Source organism: Agelaius tricolor, unplaced genomic scaffold (genome assembly GCF_023055355.1).
Source record: "Agelaius tricolor isolate 1412-34295 unplaced genomic scaffold, bAgeTri1.0.p SCAF_2, whole genome shotgun sequence".
Taxonomy (NCBI): domain Eukaryota; kingdom Metazoa; phylum Chordata; class Aves; order Passeriformes; family Icteridae; genus Agelaius; species Agelaius tricolor.
This window is the reverse complement of record NW_027269262.1, coordinates 76,271,455-76,289,460: the sequence shown is the minus strand read 5'-3', so window position 1 is coordinate 76,289,460 and position 18,006 is coordinate 76,271,455. Positions and strand designations below refer to the sequence as shown.

The 18,006-nt window shown below is 41.8% G+C and overlaps 1 protein-coding gene across 1 annotated transcript; it reads right to left on the bottom strand.

The window, feature by feature from the left end:
• Positions 1–1,910: 1,910 nt before the first annotated feature.
• TMEM64 (transmembrane protein 64) lies at positions 1,911–13,921 on the bottom strand. Its single transcript, XM_071421624.1, has 3 exons — positions 13,028–13,921; positions 7,269–7,424; positions 1,911–4,579 (listed from the first exon to the last, which is right to left on the bottom strand). Exons 1-3 carry the CDS (start codon positions 13,793–13,795, stop codon positions 4,385–4,387), a joined length of 1,119 nt encoding a protein of 372 aa, XP_071277725.1. The 5' UTR covers positions 13,796–13,921; the 3' UTR covers positions 1,911–4,384.
• Between the last annotated feature and the right edge of the window lie 4,085 nt (positions 13,922–18,006).

The following is an 18,006-nucleotide window of genomic DNA, read 5'->3' as shown; positions in this document are numbered from 1 at the left end:
GGCAACATTATGGTTAATCTAACTCTTCAAACAGTGTCCACTGTGCCCAGATGATAACTTCCCCTTCAGCTTGAACAACTTGTAGCTCTCTAAATTCCTCCTCCTGCAGAGGAGGGATGGGAAGCAATGCACTACAGTCACCAGTGCCAAACTGTGCTGGGCTGGAGATTGCATGATGTAAAAAGACTCATCACACTAACTGAATATCCAAGTTTTACAGTCCTTTATTACCTCGACTGACATAAGCTTATGTGGGCTACATCTTGGAAACACTGTCTTCCAAAAAGGATGGCACCTAATATTCAAGTCTCAGAATCAGGCAGAACAAACCCTTCCACTATCTTGCTAATGACTTTTGCTCTAAAAGCAAAACCTCCAGTACATTAAGCCTGTTCTGTCAATTTCCTTAGCAATGCATCTGAAGCTCTAAATAATTAGAAGGAAAGTTAGAGGACTTTTCACCCTCACAACAGCAAATCAGGCCCAGCTAACTTCCCAAATGAATTGAGAATCCAGAGCCAACCAACTACATATTAGTCACTTGGCTAGCAAGGAGGACTTAACTTACACTAATGAACTTAGGACTTCATTAAAATGTAATTTTAAGTTTAGCAATACACCAGGATAATATATTGTAGTGGGAAAGGGACAGGATTGACACCGCAGACTCAGCTTCTTGCTACTTATCACTAATAAATTAATATAAATTAAAAATCAATACAGCAGGGTAGTGCAAGACAAATGCTAATGTGCCTGAAGAGAGAATTTGTTAGACTCATTGCCCCTGTGCTGCCAGGCACATCACTAATTCTGCAGGACTGGAGAGCACAGAGACAAGCTGCTTTGCACAGCACAGCCAGAATTTGCATCAGCTCCACTTCTGCAATCGATTTGTATCCCCTCATGCCCAAACCATCATTACACAGACAGGACTAGTGCCAGCTTTGAATTACTGTGAGAAAGCCTGTCACAGAGCTACCCAAGTTCTTTACTTGCACCATTAAAAATGACCACAGTGTGAATGGGAACTCTTATATTTCATCTTAAGCATCTTATCCTAGATTATTTGCAAGACAATTGATGACTCCAGTTATCTCAGTCAGTCAAAACCCAAACTGTATCAGCCTCCAGTGGAAAGCTGAAAATGAACACAAAGGATCCAGTATGGGACAAAAGCCACACACAATGTAAGAGCAGCTTTCCATTTTTCAAACTTGGCCTCAGCAATGCTTGCCCAAGTTGTTGTGCAAAAATCAGTATGAGAATAGTATATAAAGCTCTGGGACTAAAAAAAAGGATTTTCTCACAGATGCTTAGTCTAGAGTTAAATTTTACTGCACAATTGCACTTACCACAAGGCAGAAGAAAAACTGGTGCCATGCAGCTGAGAGTCTTTCTTTATGACCTGCCCTTTAGGTATCTTTCATATACAAAAAGCAGAAATGTCACCATCATGACAACCCAGAAAATATTCTTGAAGGTGACTTGCCACATACTGTTTAAACTAGATTCATACCTTTGTGGGTTTTAACTAGACTAGGTAGGGAGCCCATCTTAAAAAAATAATTACATCACTTTTGCTACTATTATGTTCAGAAATGTCAATCCTCTTGCAGTTTTGTAGTATGTTTCTCATAAGCACATGTATGCTTATTCTTCTATTAAAAAAGCAGCTGCAAATACCAAACCTTTAAAGTACCTAATAGAATTAAGCATGTATTTATTTAAATGAAAATAAAAATTGAGTCTATTTCCCTTGTCAGTAACTCCCCACCCAAGAAATTAATCCTTAAATTCTAACTTGTTTCTCCTTTGATGCAGACAATTATCTTTGTATGGCTGCATAAAGATGAGACTTCACTGCACCTTCTTTCCAACTACGTCATAGCAATTTAAACATTTAATACATATTCCTTTAAAGAAATTTAAGTGAATTTATTGTATAAAATTATGATTGGCATGGTACAGAAAAGTTCCTTTTAATGCACATTTCCCATTAACTTGTACACAAATATTACAAGTATCAAGCAAAATGCAAAAGTCTTAAGAACTAATTCCATACTACAAAAGTGTTCACATAGTGAAGTTACTCTGGTTACAAAATGTCATGGAAATAAAAGCACTTCAAAATACGTATTTGGGAAATGTTTCAAATAATCAACGCAACCTTAAGTTAGTTACAAAATGCAAAGAAAGAGCTACCCTCTTCAAAACACTATTGTTCATTTGGCAAGATAGAGCAAAGTTCAGATCAGTTCACTGAAGGACTGTTCTTCACAAGAAACAAACAAAAAAAACACCTTTAATTAAGAAAAGACTCAATTATACTATGATGACAAATAACGCCATCAAAAAGTTATCTGGCTCTCTTGTTTTCACATAGGAGCTGTCAGAGGCAGAGATGTGTAAATGAACACTTCCAGGTAGATACAGATTGCCTTTTCAAAAACCAACCAATCAAAACTAAACCCAAAACCAAATGAAACCAAAACAAAAAACAAACAAACAAGAAAAAAAACAACAAAAACAAACAAAAAAACCCAAAAACAAAACCCAACCAAAAGAGAAACCAAAACCAAGCCCCTAAACAACAGAAAGGAGACAATCTGAACTTTGTTGCTTTCACTGGACTAGCTCAGTTCTTTAGGCCGCAGGACCCAAGAACAGCAATCTGCAAAGGACACGTATTTGAGGAACAAAACGGAACTCCCGCTACGAAGGACTGTGCAGATGTTCGGTCACACGAGTGCTGCACGTCCTCTCGGTAAGGCTGTCAGAGGCTCTCGTATCTCTGCTTCCCAATGGCCTTGAAGACCCACTGTTCTTAAGACAAAAATGCTTGGACCCTACAACCAACCTTACGAAAAGGAGGCACAGTCATACAGTTAGGAAATAACACAAAATTTTGAAGACTGAAAGCATCCTTAAAAACTCTCACAAAATAACTACAAAAGAAGCCATACTCTATTTTTGTATCAGATGACTTGCATGTGTTTGAGCCATTGAACATTGGTATGTATATCTACATGAAACTCACGCATACAGAACATTGTGTTCAGGCATTATTGTTGTTTTTCTTTTAGACACACACACAAGTTACTACCAGGTTATCCAGTCTATTTAATGCAGTGAAAAACAGTCCACAGCAGGCGTAAAAGGAGCAGTATCCAATATAGTGTTGTCTTGCAAAAGTGGAGTCAGAATTCCTGAGTCTCAGAGACATTGCTGTCCTCTCCATTACTGGATTATTTCTTTTTTCCAAGGAGAACCTCTAGTTTTCATTTCTTCACTCTAATGAAATTTGTAATAGATTGCATCTTTTAAAAAATGTAAAACTAGTACAAAAGATGTGCCAACCAAAGTGAATTTTTAAAGCTTTTTAAAGGGAGAGGGGATTCACTTACAAAATAAAGGCCACCTTCTTGTAAAATTAGTACTGCTAATATCCCACCATTCTGTTTAGAGCAGAGATTTAACTCCCTGTTCTAGAAGCCTTACAATATGCAGTCATGTGAGCTGAAAAACTTCATCCTTTAAACAATTAAAAATATCATATATAGGACTAATGTGGAACAGCCCTTTGTTACAATCACCAAGGTGGCAAAACCAATTAAGTGTCATTCAAATAGTCATTGCAATCCAACTTCTGTATTTTCCCTTGTACTTTGCATATTACACAGTGTAACTTAAAATGTAATTTAAGAGCACTTCAGTCCCACAATGTAGGATTTAAGCTTGTATGAATACATTTGCATGGCTCTGCAACATTTGTAATGACTTAGAAAAATACATTCAACCAAAACTTTATACAGGGTTCTATTTTTTTAAATAAAAAAAAATGAAGAAAAAGCCAAATGGTCCCATCATTAGCTAAATAATACACTCCAAGTTCTGGAAGCAATTCCTAAGCAAAAGCACATTCAAGAATAACACACATTGAATTGTATACTTTCTCATTCACCTTTATCAGTAATAAAATTCTACTGTATATAATTATTTAGCCTTATAAATAATGCTAAGCAGAAAAATATTTACCTCTGTGCTACTTTTTTGTTTATAGAAGCATTTCTCAGTTTATAGGAGCAAAGGAAAAAAAAACTACTTAAAGTGCAGATTACAGGCCATGACAGGCATAATAAATGACCAAAGGTGCAGCCAAATTTGCATTTACATCTTAAGTTACTTTGCCATCTTCCTTATGTTGCTAGAAGTCACCCCATGTGCAATTAAAGAGCTGGTCAGTTGGTTTGTGCCACAGTACAACCTGTAATCACTTGTAATTTTTTAAAAATCCATTTCAATTGTCCATAGATATTTCTAGGCAAGGTTCAAGATATTTCTAGCTCAGGTTCACAAAACCTTACTTAGTCATTAACACTTGAAATCACACAATATTGACACCCCCTCCAGAGAATGCTACTGTCCTCTTGTTGCAGTATGTGGTTGAGCCATTGATGCTTGGCTGAGTGTCTTTAACAAGTGATGTCTTCATTTCCATTTCACACGCTACAATTGCTGCATTGAGTTCCACTTGAGCCCGGTGAACGACATAAAAGGAGAGTCCTATGCTTATGACAATCTGCAAATAAAACAAGAGTGTTGTAGGCTCCACAGGCTGTGGGAATGAATACAACTGATCTGATTGAAACAAAAAGTTGTCAATGTCAAGATTCATGAAGGCATGTGTTGACTCAAAGCTTCACATGCAAGACACTGGAAGGGAGATGAACTTAGCCCATGAGTAGCTCTAAACGTGCATATGTAACAATGTAACCAGCATATTAGGACATAGACATCACACAGAGCTTAAAATATTTATATACATTGAAAAGATAAGTTTCTTTCTTTCTGTTGAACTCCTTATACATGTTATAAAGCAATCCTTGCACCTTCTCTCTTCAATACAGTACCAGTCAAGTTTTTAGCTGAGATCCTCCTTAGGAAAAAAAACAAACATAAAATCTTCAAATAAAAAGCAAGGTGTCTCCTAGTGAGAATCCCTTTGAAAGAAGCAAGTTCCTCTGCCTTTTAAAAGAACATTAACTAGCTGGAATCTGCAGCTTCCTTTCAAAAAGGCAAAGAAGTTATATTACTTACAACAGAACCTAGAGTTCTGAGTCTAAAACCTGAACTTCATTACTAACTGTAGGGCTGCTTTCTTTAACATTGAGTACTATTGCTTAAAGCACCTGTCAGCATGGCAGACAGTGCTGGAATATCACTAAGACAACTGACAAGTATGAGCACAGGACAACTGCAGCTGCATGACACCCTGGCAGTCTCTAGCCCAAGCAGCTGCTCAGAGCAGGGCTGGCTGTAAGATCAGAACAGAACTTTTGTCCAATCAGGGCTTGAAAACTGTAAAAGAATAGAGATTTCACCACTTCTTTGGGCACTGTGCTCCAGTGCTTGACTACCCTTGGGGTTTAAATGACGTTCCTCATCAATTTATGCTATACATTTCAAAAGCTGGCTAATATAATATTCACAACAATATTATACACACTGATTTTTGAACAGATAGGAAAATTTCTATTCTAGAAGCTTACCCAAATATTTAAATTTGCTTTGGTTTAGAAATATTGCTACCAGTAACCTACTTCCCTAGATAAATAATTTTTAAAATATATTTATATACATAGACAACCATGAAATGTGAAGGATTTTCAGAGCTATTTACTAAATCAAAGTCCCATCAAAGCTCACCCAGGCAAAGCACTTAGCAGAAGCCTGAGAGACAGTGGGAGAATGTAAATAATTTCTCTACTAAAGGCCTCCCCTTCAGTTATTCAGTCACGTCCCAAGGACTGGTCTCAAAGAGGTCAGCACTCCTTTTAAAACATTCAGGCTACCCAGCTACCACTTACCTGAGCAACATTTATGTTACAACCTATATAATCTGCAAAGGAGAGTCAATGTCAATTAAAAAAAAAAATATATATAAATGGGAAAAAAAAGGAAAAGCCCACTAAAAACTACTACCCTGAAATAACATTTCATGACTAAAATAACAGCTGATCAAGAAATCATTTATTTTCTCTTTGATTTATCAAGACTATCTACGCCACACTTACAAAGGCATTTTAACCATGTTTCATGAAAGCTATAAATTCTATAGCTTCTATTTCTATTCAGTAGAAATAGTTCTATTTAAGAGTGCACAAATTTCGGGGCAAGGGAGGAAGGTATGTCTAAAATGGTCCTAGACTTAGTTTTCTATGTTAGCATTGTTAAACATCAGCTTTATGACTGTAAAAACTGAGAAACTGAAATTACTGCAGTACCTACTGAAAGCCTGCAAACCATGGTAATTGTTAGTCAAACACAGCCTGAAGTACTGTCACCATCAGAGGAGGTTTTAATAGATAAGATAATTCAGAAATACCCATAACCTCTATGCTCATAATGGTCTCACACTTAAGGCTTATACCCAAAATTTACTGATAAATTATTTCAAGAGCTAAGGTCATGTAAAGGTACTTGATATACTTCTCATTAATTTGCTCACTTGTAAAATTAGGATATTCTGATTTAGGCATTAGGGAAATTGTACTCTACAGCATTTTTAATATCGTTAATATTTACGCAACATGGGTATGCTGAGTGCTAACGGTGAACAGTGCAAAGTCCTGGGTCTACACACACATATGCTTTTGTGTAGGGGTGATTGACAAGTCTAAAATTCAGCAGGTTACCCTAGAAGGCAAGTGTTTTTCTGAATTTTCAGTCCAGAACAGGACCAATCAGTTCCAAGAAAAAGAAAAGCCATAATCTGAGGAAGTTCTCTGCCTCAGCTAGCTAAAAAAAAACTAACTAAAAGCAAAGGAGAGCTCTTTCCTGCTGTCTGGGCTGCAGACAACACAATCCATGAGAGAGAATTGCGGGGAGCAAGTGCAGCCTCTAAAAACAAACTGTGCCCTTCCTTCCCCCCCACTTTGCTCTCAGAATCAGTCTTAAATGTGCAGAACTTAATATCCAGCATAAATAGAACAGAATACTGGGGATACAAGCATCATAAAGTCACCCTAGGACAGCAAGAGAAGAAAACTTACTGAAAACTGTATCAGAAAAAGAGAACACTGAGTAAGTTCTGCTTTGTGTTATGGTGAGGTGTGAGAGAATTACACTTTTCCCAGAGCATAAAACTAAATATAAAGAAATCAGTACACTGGGAACTCATTTTTCTGGGTATCTAGCAATCAACAGAAATCACAGAGAGACAGACAGCACTGTTACCAAGGTCCTTGAAAGCAGTTATTTTAACTGACCTGTAAACCGAATACAAAATAGCCACTAACACTTTGTTCTGCAATCACGTCCTCCATGGTGCGTAAGGTAGTGCCCAAGTACGAGTTCAGGAGCTGAGTAGGAAGCAGCCCAAGTGAAGAAGCCATCAGGTAGTTGGGTAGCGATAGATCTGTAATCTGAGTTTAAAAAAAAAAGAGTAAGAAATCAAAAGCAGCTTCAACACAATCTATGTGTACAACCAACCAGACTACCACTTCCCACAACCATCCCTGCAAAAACATTAAAGAATATTCTACATTCCTTCACTGAAACTTTGATTCATGCACAGGGGAAGATAACAGAATGGTACAGTATGTATCTAGTTTTCATCTGGCCTTTTTAAAGTTACTAGGTTTGATTTCACCTTACATTATGCAACATCTCTGTGCAACAGTCAGTAACTAGGGGTGCAAATACCCTGTTCACTGAAGATATTTATTTCTACCTGGTGAACAGGTAGATTTGGATTTATGAGAATTGAATTGTGAGAAGAAATGATTTTATCGAATGTGAAAGTCTAACACAAAAATCTATCTATCTTGCATTTATGCGTATGGCAAATAATACAAGAGGTAATTGCTCAAAATGTCACTGTTTTAAATATGATCCAGGTGAACAGAATGGCAGATACAATTTGTCTACGCAGAGCAAGTTATGAGCTTACTAAGATACACGTCTTTCAGTGATCCCTATGAGCAATACCCATCTACATCTATACTGATATACAGGAGTATCATTAAGATTGTCTACCAAAGGTATTTTGCATCTCACTTCAATTAGTGAACAAATAGTATGCATAGCTATAGGTTTTATTAATTTATCTGGAGAAAACACTAAGAAATACTTTGGTATCTTCTTCTCTTTGCTGTGAGGTTTCTGTTCTGTGTCAATAGGTGGACATAGAAGCTTACACAGGAACAAAGTACACAGTACCAGCTAAATTAGCATCAGCAGCCATCAGGAAATATTAAAGGCAAGTGTCATGAGATCAAAAGATATTTACACAAGAAAAAAGAAAAGAGGAAACTGGATTAAAAATGAGTATGAAAACAATGATTTTGAAAACAAGCAGTCCAAAAAATTTCCAGATTAATTCAGTTGATAATAACAGAGATCTAATTAAGAACAGCTCTAACACTGAGAGCCTACATGGAAATTATTGACCTTGCTAGTTTTGTACAGTGTTGAAGACCAAAGAATAGCAGCAACGTTACTCATTTCATCATGCTATTCTTAAAATAAACTTCAGTTACCGTGAAAGTCACAGTGCTGAATTCTCAGAGCTCTAACTACCATCAGTGGAAAGTTTTTGGGAGGAAGGGCAATGGAGGAGCAGAATGCAATGAAGCATAAAGATTAAAAATAATTCACTGGAACAAGATCCAATAAGCCATTTCCAAACTTCACACTGCATATTATACTTCCCACAGACTGAAATATATACCAGCACCACAAATATTATATTTCCTTCTCTAGATAAGATTAATTTAGATTTAAAATGAAAAAGGATTACATAATTATGTCAGAACTTCACATTTGACCAATACTTTCAAAAGACTTTTTTAAGCATTGTTGTAATCTGGGCCACGTAATAAGAATGCATAGTCCAAAGTTCCCATATTGCCAAGGGAATGAAGGAGCTGCTATTAAAAGTTTCTGAAATACTAAGCAGAGGAAAGATTTGCTAAGTAGGACACTATCACTACATCTAATGGAGCTGGGAAAGTTCCCAAAGATTGCTTTAACACTCTTGGCACCTCTCTCATTTCTGTAGATGTATTAAGGACACTTCAGTTGCAGAGCAACATGGCTGCACACCTGGATGAGTCCCGAAACAACTGGACCTCCTGAGTCATGAGAGAGACTGCTTCCAAATGAAGGGGAGAATGCCCCAGTGGATACACTTAATTGCAGCTTGTGCTTTCCACTGCAATGAAAGCTAAGGAGAAGGTGAAAAAATTTTTGACATGTCCTTTTAACTGAACTGTAGGTTTAGAGCTACAGTTGTATCCCTTTCCCCAGAATGCACAGGAAGTGGGCAGCATCCCTGCCTAAGAAACTTGAGAAATCATCACTAAAACTTACAGCTTTCCATACTTTTCTTTCTAGAAACTTTACTTGTTCTATGAACTGCCAAACTGGTATCTGCATGGCCAGGCTGCCAAACAGAGCCTACCAGAGCTCTGTTTCTGGTGAAAGCTCAAGCCAGCAAAAATTAACACTGAAATCCCAAAGTAAGGATGGATGTAATTGTGTTATGGGCCAAAACAGAAACACATTTAAATTGTATTCAAATACAATTAAGAACTACCTAATTACACTGATAACAATAGTCAGAATCCCCCCACACACCCTCATTAAGCCTTGGATGGACTTTGTCCCATGGAACTCTTGTGCATTCTTTGCAGCTGACAACTTTGGTTCAGCACTTTCAAGGAATAAATGCTTCTGTCAAGACTTTGCTGGGGGCTGCAATGCCTTTAAGAATTGCAGCACAATCTCTCTTCCCTCACTTTACAAATTCCTGTGTTTCAGATCAGGTAGGCTTAGTGACCAAGGGCAAAGGATAACTGGTGCTTTTTTTCCTCAAAAAAAAAAGTCCAAAACAAAAACCCCCAGAGACACCTCTTCCTGCCCCCCCCAAAAAATAGCCAACACCACCCCCTAAAAAAAATCCCAGTAATAGAAAAAAAAACAAAAAACAGCTGTGAACTTTCCAACAAGCAGAGGAAGTAGTGTGCATGTTCTTGCAAAGCAGGTACCATTTCTTCGACTCTGACTTCATGGTATGCATTTCTGAACCCAGAGGTTCCTGAAACCACTTGAACACTCAGATTTTTTAAATCAGATTATTTCTTTCAAGTACTATTCCCCTTAAAGAGGAGAGGGGAAGTATGAAATCCCATCTAACCTACATCTGGCACTGCAAATAACCAGGCTGCACAAATCTCACTCCAAGAACAAACTCGTGGGAAGGAGATGATAACCTGCATACCAGGCCTCCTTACACACCTGCCTTCAAAACACTCCAGAGCTGGCAAGGTGAGAGAGCTGTGCATGGGCAAACATACTTTCAAACCCACCCCAGCAGCCCAGGCCACTCTGGCATCAGGAGTTACAATTAAACAAAACTTAAAAGAGAAATACAAACATACTTTCAGTTAACAAGTGCTATATTCCAGAAAGGCAAGCAAATGCGTTACCTCACCCCTCTACCAGCAGAACGACCTTTTAAGAAGCAAGATGTTCATGTCGGGCTGGTGAGACACTAAGGAATTTGTGTTAATTTTCTCCTTGTGCTGTTTCAATTGATATGATTCCCTCACTAATCAAATCCTAAGAAGCTCTTCCATCTTTCTCTACACCCCCTACAAGTCAACCTCCCGAAAGCCCTCAGCAGATGGTATATGCCACCAAACAAGTGCTTGTAGAAATCATTTAATCCCAGCCCTGCAGATGACCCTGCTCACATCAAGGTTATGCCTTTCCCTAAATCTCACGTGTCACTTCCTTCCTTCTCTCTCATTTAAGTATTCTCGGTATCTCCAGTTTACTTTAAAATATCCACACAGAAAACATGCATAGACCAGACCACTGGAAAGTTAAAGATATGTACTTTTTCTTAAGTTCACTGTTGTTTAAAAATTAATTCTTTTAAAATTCATTGCTGAAGTTGCTAGCATGGGGAAATGCATTTTAAACTTAAAACGAGCGTTAAGTTGTCAAATAAGTGAGATTTCAAGGGAATGACAGCTTGGTCTGTGTAGGCAGAAAACTGTATTTTTTACGTAACTTAAATTTGACTCAAAATGAGAAAATGTCTTAAATTCCCAGATTTGTATGCATCACTTTTCAGTGATCTAGTAGCTCATATTAAATGTTCTGAGTGAAAAATTGAGTATACACTGTGCATTATTTGACTATGCTATAAAGCAGTAAATCAGGAGTAATAAACATAACCAAACTAAAATTAGCCAAAAAATCCAAGTTACTTAGCATAACTCAAGCATCTGGTTTCATCTCATTTCCTATCTATTATTTTAACACTGAAACCATCCACTTGGAAAGAAAATTATTTAGCCTGCAGAATATGGAGAATACAAACCACAATGATTTACAGCATCATTTTAAAATTGAACTGGCCTGAATACTCTGCTGAATTGTGTTTCCAACAGAAGGGTTATGCCAGGAAGGAAATAATTTAAACTTGGTAGTTCTCTGGTCTGTTGTTTAGATCCAATACTACTCTGTATCATCTGCTGACTACTGCAAGTGACTTCCCAAAACTGTAAACAACGAGAGCACAACAGCTCTCCCCACTTTAGGAGGGTCACAGCACAGCAGAAGCTTCATCTGCACCTGGACCTTGGGGTCCAGAAGGGACTCTGCTCTCCCAGCTGGACAGGTCTAAGCTCCTTCAGTAATATAGGTAATATAAGCCTGCAGAAATATAGGTTAACAAATAAAATAGCAAAGGTTTAGCTGTTCAGTTTCTCATTCTTAACAAGAAAATGGTTAAGGACTTTTTAAAAAGAAATTACAAGTTGCTACAGTTCTTATGGATAGAGATTACAGCTCTGGAGATGAATGCTCCAGTTCACACATTTTTATATACAGCAATTTAAAATATTTGGTGTGGATGTTACACCCCAAAATTGAATGGATTAAATTTTACTTAAAAAACAAATTTGGTATTTGGTGACCTACTAATTGCAGCTACATGATTCTGTCAAAATTAAGCAAATGCTTTGGAAGGGTACAGGATCAGGACTGCAGATAGAGTGGGCTATAAAAAAGTGGCAGACCAAAACGTGTTTAGATAGTCACTTGTATTAAAGAATATACAAATTACTGATAACATTTGAAGTATTTCACAATCCGGTTTGCTTTGTTTTGATGTCACCAAGTTAGTAGATACAACTGAGGCATAACACAGCCAAAACCAGATCCTTCAAACAAAGTACTCAGGAAGAAAGGAGGGTCTGAAATTGTAATCAGCAGCAAAATACTCAAAAAACCACCATCCATGTTCTTTACTTTTTTACTTTAAGATGATCAGAGACCAAATGAATGTACAAATCTTCACCTAAAAGTAGAAAGAAAAGCAAGACTAACCCTTTTCCAGACTCAAGTTTACACTAACTTTCAGTGCCACTCCAGAATACAGTCCCTTTTCAGGTCCGAGGCTACATGCTGCTCTGCCCAAAACCTGCAACCTATCTTGTGTGCATGGACACAACATCCTGTATGGATTTGCCAGATGCGTGGTACAAACACCAACCACACCTAGAAAGAATTTTAATCTGTCTACTTCTTTTTTTCCAATATGATTACGTATATTAAGTCGTTTAGGAAGACCTGGCAAGAGGTTTCCTCGACTCTTGCCATGTTTTAAAGTGGATCACTTTAAAAGCAGAGACACATCATAACTGTTGAGCTCTCCACAGATTTTGCTATGCGGCAGCTTGGTGATTCTAACACCAGGATATGGTTTTGAAGGACAAGAGACCAACTCTAACACAACGCCAATGAGCAAGGCATCTCAAAATCTGCCTGTGTCCCTCTGCATACACAGAAGAGCAGGCAGAGAGGGTTGTTTTTACTGTTGTTAAAAGAGAGAGAAATCACGGCTTGTTCCCAGAAAAGGAGACAACCTCTACCACTAAGAGTAGCCACTGTACCGAAAGACATCCTTCCAGCACCTGTCTTCCTTGGCCGCACAGCCCAGGCAGGGACTCACCGCGAAGACGGCGTTCTGCAGCCCGAAGGGGATCAGCGTCAGCCGCGACAGAAACACCACCTTGAGGCCGCTGCCGCCCTCCACGACACGGACGATGGCACTGAGCGTCCCGCTGCCCTGGATCCTGGCCCGTGCCCAGCGGGCCAACAGCCGCCTGCAGGCCACGTGGGCGACAAAGGTGCCGACGAGGACGCCGAACACCATCAGCCCCATGCCCAGCACGAAGCCGTAGAGGTAGCCCGCGGCCACGTTGAGCAGGATGTAGCCCCAGCCGCATGGGAAGGACACGACGATGAAGCCCACGGTGAAGAGCAGCACGCCGGCCAGGCTGTCCAGGCTCTCGGCCCAGAGCAGCAGGTCCCGCAGGTACTGGCGCACCAGGGCCAGCGAGGCGAAGCAGACGGCGGCCAGGACGCACAGGCTGAGGCAGCTCTTGCACCAGCAGGTGCCCAGCAGGCAGCAGGAGCAGCGCCAGCCCCGGGCCTCGGCCAGCCCATGCCCGCCGCCGCCCGGCTCGGGCAGCTGGCAGAGCAGCAGCTCCGCGGGCGGCAGCCCGTCCTGGTCCGCGCAGGGCCCCAGCAGCAGCCCGCCGGCCCCCGCCGCCTCCGCCGGGACGAAGCCGATGGTGTTTCCGCTGCCGCCGCCTCCCGCTGCCGTCCCGGCGGCTCGGGACAGCCAGCGGCCCAGGTCCTGCCGGGCGCCCTGCGCCGCCGCCTGCTTCACGGCCCGGGAGAGGAGCTGCAGCGCCGCGGCCCCCGCGCCCAGCATCCCCCCGCCCCGCCGCCCGGCTCCAGCGCCGCCGAGCCGCGCAGCCCCTTCGCTCCCCGCCTCCCCACGCAGCCTGCGGGCAGGGGCGGCCGTTCCCTCATCGCCCCGCCATGGCCCGGCTGCCGAGCCCGGCCAAGGGCCGGGCGGGGGCGGGGAAGCGGCGGCGGGGAGGGCGGGGAGGAGGGGGCCGCGCTTCGCCGCCGCCCGGCGGGCGGAGGGGCCGAGGAGGCCTCCGCGCCGCCTCCCGCCTCGGCCGCGCCGCCGGGGCTGCGGCGTTAGACGGCGGCGGGGCCGCTCTCTCCGTCCCAGCAGCGGCCCTGGCGGAGCGCGAGTCCCGGGGGGCGGCGGCGGCGGCAGCACCGCGGCTCCATCTCCCCGCGCTGGGCTCCCGCTCCGCTCCGGGAAGCGCCCTCTCGGAACGGCGGTGCCGATGTGGCAAGCCCGGGGGAGGAGGCCAAGCGAAGCTCCGGCGGCAGCAGCGCCCGGCCCCGCTGCGGGGCTCGGCCGCGGCTCCAAGGCTCCGCCTCCCGCCCCGCCCCGGGAGCGCCCCGGCGGCCGGGTGTGCCCCAGCGGGGCCCCGCCGCCCGCCTCGCCCGGGCCGCCCCTGGCCGCACACCCTCCCCTCGGCCCCGGTGCCAGCAGCCCGCATTCCTGGCAGAGCCGTGACCCGCAGGGTTTGGAGGGAGCCGTGATGGAAAGCGGGCTGTTTTCCGTCAGGGGAGCGCGGGGTTCAAGCATCGCTGACTGTACTGGTACTCTTGCGCTCCCTTGACACGTCTCCCTCTCTTACGTGAGGGCTTTGTACCGCAGGCACCCCGGCTTGCCCGTCTCTGTCAGTGGAACGAGCCTTCCCGGACCAGCGAGCGGGCTTTGAGCCGAGGGGCGACAGCCGGTGCGCCCGGGCTCCGCGGCACCTCCGCGCCAGGTCAGCGCGGCTCACATGCCCGAAGGCTCGGACCCACTTTGGCACGGTTTGAGGTTGAGGTTTGAGGCATTGCCAGAAAGAAAGAAACAGCCTGGACATGGAGTGAGGGCTCCATTTAGAGGGGTGTTTTCTCGGGAGCCTCGCTGAGGCTCGATGGCTTCGTAGGTCGCTTTTGCTCTGGTGTTACTAATGGCAAGGTGCAGAAAGGGTTTGTTTTCTTTACAACGCTTATATATACAACGTGCTCCAGTGGAGTTATACTCCCCTGCTGGGAAATTTGCAAGCGTGTATTAAACGAGAATACGTGTAGGTTGTAAACGTTAAAGGCTGACTGGAAACAAACAAACAGATATCAAAATTAAGAATATCTTTGAGTACTGCAATTATGCAGTACTTGCAAAATACAGTGGTAGAAACAATATAATCTGGGCAATCCAGCAAATCAGCCTAAGAAAATGACAGATGTCTTTGAGAGCCAAGAGCAGAATAAAACCTCTGTACAGCAGGGAAATTGCAGATAAATGTCTCCAGCATAACCTGCTTGCTTGCTGTTACCTTTATCTGAGTGAGAGCATTTGATTTTGTCTTCACTCTTTGCTCGCATGCAAACACAGGCAGGGCGTACATCCGGAATTGTAATAATAATAATAATGTCAACATAACCCTGCACTAGAGCTTGTAAAGGATGATGGGCGTGCTTGCACATTCAGTAAGGCATTTCAGCAAATGGGGCAGCTGGAAGGTCAGGTGAACAGGAAGACAAAATACTAATTTCTGGTTTTATACTAAGAGCACATATGTCTTTGATGTGGATTCAGCTTGTGTATATTTTTATTCAATATATTATACTTTCATAAAACAGGAAAAAGACTGTGTGGAAGTGTCTAACAGAGTTACAGCTTTTCACTGCCCCTCCATTGCTATACTTAAAGTGCAGAACCTTATACTCTGAGCTGGAATGAATTTCTGGCTGTCACTCTAAAAGCTACAGGGTTCTGTATTTATAATTACAGCAAATGTACTTGAAAAGTGGCCACAAGAGAGTATGAAGAACATAATGGTCTATCTAAGTGACAGTTTTGATATTACACTCTAACCTATAAAAAAAAAAACAACTGGTTAGTGGATATGCTTTTCCAGTCCCTAGGAATATACAGGCTGAATCTCCTTGACCTTATCCATCATCTGGGCTCCCAAAAATAGCTAATCCTGGCATTCCTCTGTTCCCTGGAGCAATAGCTCAGGAAGGAAAGGCAACAAATAGTCCGATTTTGAGTGACACAGACCATGGTCATGGAGCATCTTTGGATAAACATCCAAGTGAGGCCACAGGAATTCAGCAAGACTTGGGTGGAGCTGGTAGCTGCTCCCTCATGCACAGAGGATACAGCTACAGAGATGAGAGGCAGTGTCAGCTGGCTCTTCTGAACCTTCCCAGCATGCTCTTACCATCTGAAGGGAAAAGCAACAACCTCACACACCCTTGGAAATGTGCCAAATTGGCACATTGCTCGACAAAATGCCGGACAGAATGGTCTGCCTTTCAGACTTACTAGTCAGTGAATCATAGGATATTCCTGTACCATGGATGATGCAGTTGCAATGTTACAAGCAAGGCAAGATGTGTAGGGAAAAGCAGTTATCTTTCCAATCACTACACTTAAAAAACTAGGCAAGCTCTTGAGCACACAGTTCCTGGACAAACACTTTGTTCTCAAAAAAAGATACGGCTTTTTGTTTGTTTTTCCTTTTTCCCCAAGTAGATAGTTGATTTAGTGAATAATTTGCAGCAAATGCTGTCTAACCTGTTCTTTTAAAAAGCACAGCTGTTACTTTTTGAAATTATTTGAAGTAACAGGAATAAGAATTATAGGTTTAGTTCATATGGGTTTAAATTATTGCATTACATGAACTAATACTGCTCCTATACTTGCTTAGATAGATCTAATGACTTAGATTTTCATTATCTCATCTATCATGTGAGCTGTTTTCTTACCTATCTTAATATTTAATTTTGGTCTTTCTCAATGAATACATGTAGAACCTGAGAGGCACAGGGTAACAGCTGGAGTAGTGTTCTGCTTCAAGAAAAGGTGTTTCTGTAGAAAGATGCTCTCACAATTATATAGATGGTAGTGGATATTAAAGAATTTTTTGCCAGAGAAGTGTTTTTTCCAGGCCGGCATTGTAGGCTGAGGATATTTCCTTGTCCTGGCACAAGCAACTGAGAAATGCTATTTTGTGTTTTGAAACTATGATTCTTCTGTCTCATTTTTTATTTGAAGGGCTATTATCATGCAAACACACCCAACTAAACATGTGAGTCAATTTGAAATGAAAGGCATGACTCATTTAGGTCCATGCAACTGGTCCATAGTGAATAGGGATGCTGAAGATGGGAAGCAGGATACATTAAACCACAAATCAGGACCTAAATTAATTCTGAAGCTCCTGAAAACTTGCCATAGTTATTTCTGCATTGCTCTTTGGGAGGGAGAAGCAGGATTTTTTTAAGAAAATGATATTAAGAACCATAACGCTAGTGTACTTCTAAATGCCTGTTAGTCTGCCAGCATTACTGTGAAGATCCTTTGGTGGGAAGTGCAGCCTTGACTAATCTATGTTTATCTATCTATGTCAGTAGTAATGTTTCTTAGGCCACAGCAGGCTCACTGAAAGTGCCTCCATCTGGCCTGCAGTCTTCCTTGCTATAGATTCCTTTACATCCACTTGAAGGAAGGGGGATGTAAACTCATGCAGGGAATACACTTTTTGCTGTTAAACAGAGTATGAGTTGCAAAGATGTGGGGGACAGTATTAGCAAGGAGCAAGTGATGACCAGAGAAATTATTCTGGTGGACCAAGTTAGGTCTGCAAGCCATTGTTTGGGCCCCACTGATTTGGATTGTTGTGTTTCAAATACACGTGCATTCACAGTTTTGTCAAAGTGAATGACAGTTGTGCTGACGGAAAACAAGGTATCATGTAGCATTTTATGACATTGCTTGAATTCCCCGTGAAAAGTGATAGCTCCCCATGAAAAGTTACTGCATCAGAACAGGAGATGTAAGAAGAGAAAGGGCACTATTTGCAGCTTGGGATCATCTAATATTATAATTTTTTGGACCAATATCAATCAAGATAGATAACAAATTTTGTGTTACTTTCACCAGGAGCTACCTAGTTTAGAAAAAATCTTCATATAAAATATACAAACATAAAAAAATTAAATAGCATAAACCTTATTTATCCCTGAAAGATTTTAAGTCCTGGGGTGAGAATCCAG